Source organism: Apaloderma vittatum, unplaced genomic scaffold (genome assembly GCF_000703405.1).
Source record: "Apaloderma vittatum isolate BGI_N311 unplaced genomic scaffold, ASM70340v1 scaffold17434, whole genome shotgun sequence".
Taxonomy (NCBI): domain Eukaryota; kingdom Metazoa; phylum Chordata; class Aves; order Trogoniformes; family Trogonidae; genus Apaloderma; species Apaloderma vittatum.
Window position 1 is genome coordinate 19,009 of NW_009713432.1, and position 6,095 is coordinate 25,103.

At 38.8% G+C, this 6,095-nt stretch overlaps 1 protein-coding gene across 1 annotated transcript in view; it reads right to left on the minus strand.

The window, feature by feature from the left end:
• Positions 1 to 1,262: 1,262 nt before the first annotated feature.
• The window catches only part of MCF2L2 (MCF.2 cell line derived transforming sequence-like 2), a 61,251-nt gene continuing 56,418 nt past the window's right edge, over positions 1,263 to 6,095 (minus strand). The window contains exons 14-16 of the mRNA XM_009868391.1: positions 5,218 to 5,321; positions 1,945 to 2,033; positions 1,263 to 1,272 (exon numbers count right to left, since the gene is read on the minus strand). Of these exons, the coding sequence (XP_009866693.1) occupies positions 1,263 to 1,272; positions 1,945 to 2,033; positions 5,218 to 5,321 (203 nt within the window). The remainder of the gene's footprint in view (positions 1,273 to 1,944; positions 2,034 to 5,217; positions 5,322 to 6,095) is intronic.

Below are 6,095 nucleotides of genomic sequence, written 5' to 3' on the forward strand. Positions count from 1 at the left end.
TCTACGTACACACTATGCAACCAAAATGCACTATGTTAATGGTACAATTTTTTCCAGCATAACTGTGTTGGGATTTATTGTTTCCACTCATACAAGCAGAGGTAAAGTAGGTTTTAAGTAGCTTAAACTTCTTGTAGGGTAACATCTAGCTAAGATCTAAAACACTGTTTAAATGTAGTTTGCTGTTCTCTGAAAGTCACTTTTTCTGACCATTGAAATGCTTTGTTTTACAGCTGGTTTGAGTTTTGTTTGGATTGTTTCTTAATCTTAAAAGGGCCTTGATGTTTGTAGTATGCATTTTCTTTTGCTGCAGTGAAAAGAAGTTGCTTGTTGAATAAAAAGGAAAGCATGAAGGCACTCCTTTCAGAAAAATGGAGACCCTAGGAAACTTATTTTCTGCTTCTAAACACTGACTTAAGATTTGTACACCTTTATCCAGAACCTTTTTTAACAACAGTCTTGGTGCTCCAATGCAGGGCTGTCAGGTTTTACTTCTACAAATAAAACTGTATCAGCCTGAATGGTCGCTCCTCATTAAGAGTTTGACATCATTGCACAGCATATTTAATGCTAAAATAGTTTTTACCTGTTTGTTTGGTTTGCATCAGTTTCCCTTTGGTATTGCTAATTTTTATACAAAGTATTCAATATTTATTCTTAAACTTTGCTCTGTACCACAAAAAGACAATTGTTTTGTAAAATTTGTTTTGAATAAACAGACTTATTTCTTTTAAAAAAACCGCAAAACAACATGACAAAGGTAAATATCTCTTATTTTCTTTCTAAGTTCCCTCTTACGAGAGGCTTCAAACTACTTCCCTCACCTCCCCTGCTTCCTTTTGGTTCTACCTTGAAACAAAAGGCAAAATTGGCATTCCCAGGAAAACAGAGAGATTAAAAATTTGTTTACCAAGCTTCTGTGCCTAAAGCTGTGTAAAACTGCAAGATCATAGAAGCTTAATCTGTAATATAAATTCCAAATTTGTCTGTTCTCTTTAGGCAGTCATTCCTCCAGAGATGTGTATGTAAAGTCCTACTTCAGATCCCACTGTGCACCTTTTGACAAGTAGCTGATGGTTTGGAGACCAGTCATAGTCTTTCCATAGGGTATAATTACATTTAGCTGTAAGTTGCAATTTGGTGTGTGCCCCCATTTTCTAGCGTAATGTCTCAAGCCAGCGTTTTTAGAAATCTAGTCTTTTGACATCGAGTAACTTTAGCATGTACCAGTGTGAGTTAGGCATAACCTAAGTATGAATTATCTATCTCACACTGAAGAAGAGAACAAAAGAAATTTAAGTCAGTGAGGACTGTGGGGTTTGGCTTGTAGGACGGTGGGTTATGTTGTGGTTTTCTCATTTTGGATATTTTTTTTAATTGCTCTTTTTGGCCTAGAAACAGTGCAATTCAACTAAAACTGGGTTTACTTGGTACTTTTTGTTAAACTAAATTACCTAAGTATTTGGTGGTTTAGAATATATCATTAATAATCTTTCAAGACTTTGCAGAAAGGGAGAAAAGATGATTGCTTGTATTCAAAAAACAACCCAAACCAGAAGCTTCTCAGAGGGATACAGTCAAATACTTATATCCTGGACACAATGAAATCTTTAATACTGCTTTTTTGTAAATACATGCAAAGCTTATTCTAATGAATTTTTTTACCTCATGTCACATAATTAATGCTTCTAAGGGAAAAAAAATCAAAACAAAACAAAGAAAACCCCAAAAACCAAACAAGCCCCAAACTCAAAACAAAACATAGGTCTTGCTTGCATTTCCAGCTTATTGACTGTGTATAAATGCATGGCTGTAAGCATTTCAGTGACTGGATTATATCTCATCATTTATTAATCTTAATGGACTTCAAAGAATTTACTATAAATGCAGTTATTTGTATTCTAAGAACAAGCAAATACCGCTGGCTGGTGTGTGCAGCCTTACCTCCTCCTTGTTGACAAGTTCTCATCGCTCTCACTCATCACCAGGACTCTGCTAGATCCTCCTTGACTGGCTTCGTGCATCACTTCAATCTGAATAGAAAGGACACATTAAAAGTGAAAATACCTAACTCCTGATGCTTTTATTTAGACAACTTCAACTCCTGAAAAGATGAAAAACCAGATCCTACACGGTCTAGTAAGTCACTGAACAAGTTAAAGTAACTGAATTCTGGATGTGCAGGATGTAACTGAAGAATACCTCCTCTCTCTTTTTCTGCTTCTTGGTCGCGACTGGCACGGCAGGCGTTCCTGACTCTGGGCAAAGTCTTTATGTTCCTCTACCACAGAAAGTGAATTATCTCCTTATGTAGATAATTACAAGTGTAGCGGTCTGTTCCTTAGACTCTGAAATACTTTTTTTTGTTTTGCTTTCAGCCTGAAGCCAACCCAGAGACTTCGCAGTTTCAGTTTTTGTAGAGTGCCATCCTGTGTCTCTGGGAAGTGTCTTTACTAGTAACAGTGTTAGATACGACAGCACCTACCCACAAATGCTGAGCAAGGGTTGTCCCCAGGTTGAAGTGGACTGGGACTTTTCACTTAATATTTTGATAAATATTAACCTACTACCTGTGAGTTGGATCATTTCAAATGTGCTTCAAGCAAGTTTTATGCAGGCTTTTACTCCTCTTGCCTGCAACTTTAAAAGTACCGAGCGCTACTTGGGCTTGCTTGCAGGCGATCTCTGTAAATTTAGTAGAGCAATTTGGCTGCTGAGTTTGCAGTTAATCCAAGCTAATATCTAAACTGCAGTAGAGTCTTCAGGAGCCTGAGCACTTCCATTTTTAAGGGTTATGGAGAAAAAGCAATAGCCTGTCTTATATTCTAGATAGCTGAATTATTTAGCTGGTTGGTGATGGTGATGTAATCCGTTAATAAACTATCCTCACCTGAACTATTATCAGAACAGATAAAATACAAAGAAATTTTATAGCAGTGATGGGAGGGAAGGAGAGGGGGCATAATTTGCCCTGTAGTCTTGGCAAGTGAATTAAAAAATGAGCAGATAGATGTTTTTATAAAGCATGTTCCATGTTGTTGCATATACCTAACTATGGAGGAGTAATGCAACTGATTATCTGCATTACTAATGAGAATAAGACTAATTCCAAAGTCACTTTCTGTGAGTTTAGACAAAGGTGAGACCAGTTCTATGTTTCTGCTTGTTAACTAGATTTTATTCTGTGTTTCTTGGTGAAGTTTTAGGCGGTTTTGGCCATTTGAGAAAATAGACTGAATTTAATTTTTGCTTTTCAGCTTTAGGGAAGTAAAGGTCAAATGTATGAGCAAGTCAGATAATGGAAGAGTTAGGTTGAAGTGGCTGGCATTATATGAAGAGTTAAGTAATAGAATTGTGCCAGGTAGACACTTGATTAAATTGTAGCTTTTCATGTCTGCTCCATAAATATTCTCATCCCCTCAGGAAAAAAAAAAAAGACAAAAAAAATCCAAACTCCTAACACAACTAGTCCTGATCTGGAATTTCTGCACTATTTCTTTGGATCAGAAAGTCCAAAATGCTTATTTTAAGAATTCCTTCAATAATAGCAAACTTAACTGGAAAACACTCAGAGAACTTGAATCACAAAATGTGATCTCCGTTATTGACTCTGTTGTCATATAAAACCTGCCTTTACAAATCACCTTTAAAGTAAGTAATGAGCTGTGAAGCAGTCACACCTGCATCTGCAGGGCTAATGTGTCATCTCCTTTTTAACCTATTTTGGCTTGGGGTATTCCTTTCCCCCAGAGATGGACTAACAAAGCTTATTCCCTTCTTCTTCTGCCCCCAAACTGCTGAACAGTGTGAAAAAGGCTACTTGCTGGTTTTATCCCACTTTGCTGAGGCAGCCAAATCAAGACTGTACCTCCCTGCCACACCATCCCAACTTCTTTTGCTCCTCTTTTTGAACAGTAGTTGTGTTATTTCTCTCAACACATTCAGGGCCCTTTCTTATTTCTTTCCTTCTCAAAACATCAATTGCATTTTTTTTACCCTTCTAATGATCTGCTGCCTGAAAGAGCTAATAATATCAATCTTAATGCAGGGAAGAGAGAAGAAAATTACGATAAAGGGATGCTATTTAAAAGGTGGTGAGTGAACAGCCCTGCATATGATGTCATTTCTGTTTCATTTTTGGTAAACTTTTAACTAAAGGGGATGTTGGCAAAGTTACCTAACACTTGCACGCAGACCACTCAGAATACAACCCCAGTGGTACTTTTGTCTCTCATGGGTATATTTACATGTTCTAAACACAAACATTTTAAATAAGATAAATGAGGCCATTATTTGAATTTGACATGGAAAAAAGTCTGGTCTCTGGAAGTGGCTATTTCAGCTATCCTGACAAGTTTCAGGATGCAGCTGCAGTTCATCTTAGTTACGAAACTGCAGATGAATAAAGGTTCTAGATCCTCCCATTTCAAGTCTTTAAATACTCCAGGAGGGCCAAACGGCTGCTCTGAGAGCTTGCTATCCCAGTTAGTTTCCACAACCCAAATAAAACTCTCTGCTCTAAGGGCAGAGCTCTTAAATGCTATCAGGCTTGGCAGTGGGGAGGAAAGGCTAAGGGTGTCCAAAGAGTCCCGAACAGAATCTTGCTGCAGAAACAATAATGCAACAAGTCTCATTATAGAGACACAAAAAGTAAAATACACTTCCTGGAGCCTTGCTTGCCCATGCAGCAACAGGTAACAGTGGAATTTTTCATTTTGTTTGTTTGTTGATTGGTTGGCTTATTTCTAAGTATTAAATGTCTGATATTTCTTCCTTTGTGTAGAAATTACCCTTAGAAAATATTTAAATGAGAAAAATCTACCTTTATAAAACCCTGAGCATGACACAGCTTCAGGGGAGCTGGAATAAGATTCCAGTTTTAGAAAGAAAATAGTTCATATGCTGTAAGGAAGGATGGGCACTTTAGATGCACTTTATTGTTGGACAGTCCCTCCACATTTCCTGTTTTATCCTTTGAAAGCGATTTCTACTTTATTTTAACTTGATTTTTCATGTGCACGAGCATAAATCTTTTTTAACACCATCATCTGAGTAACTTTCAAACTACATCATGAAGTGTAAAAAAAATGCTTAGCTGAGAATTAACTTGTAAATGAGAAAAGAATTAATTCCAAATATAAATATGTAAATCTATTTTTACATTTTTTTGAATTCTCTCACAACGTGGAATGTCCCCAAAAACATGGCTGCTCCTACCTTAATTCCACCTTTAGTCTTCTTAATGTTTTTCTTTTTCGATAACTCTGCTTCAGAAATGGTCTTTGGAGGACAGGAAATTTCTGTGGACCTCCTGTTGGTAGCTGAAGGAGTCAAAAAGAAAGTAACATTAGAAAACGTGTGCTACGCATTGAAATCCTACCTCCTAATAAAAGCAACGAGCAAAGACCTTGTCACAGCAGTGGTAATGGAGGCCTGGCTTAAAGAACTGCATCGTGGCTGGAGTGTGAAGGAGCAGCCGGCACAAGGGATGGGGTTCGGGCTCCACTGGGTCTTGAATGGGCACTTCTAGCTCCTTGCGGAAGTGACACCTTTGGTTTGGCTTCCTCCCTGGCACAGGTAAATGTTAGCCAGCTCTGTCAACAGCCGGGTAATTTTCGTAACTGGGAAACTTGCACACAATTTCTCAGCGTGTTGCATGTTCCCAAAGAAAGGAAATTTCGGTTCTAGTTCCTTACCACTCTCTACAACTCCCTGAAGGGAGGTTGTAGTCAGGTGGGGGTCGGGCTCTTCTCCCGAACCGCTAGTGACAAGATGAGAGGGCACGGCCTGAAACTGCATCAGGGGAGGTTTAGGTTGGATCTCAGGAAGCACTGCCTCACAGAGAGGGTGCTCAGGCACTGGGATGCACTGCCCAGGGAAGGGGTGCAGTCACGGTCCCTGGAGGGGTTTAAGGAGAAGCTGGATCATAGAATCACAGAACAATTCAGGTTGGAAAAGACCCTTGGGATCATCAAGTCCAACCATTAACCCTACACTACAAGGTCACCCCTAAACCATATCACCCAACACCCCATCTAAATGACACTTGAACACATCCAGGGATGGCGACTCAACCACCTCCCTAGGCAGTCTGT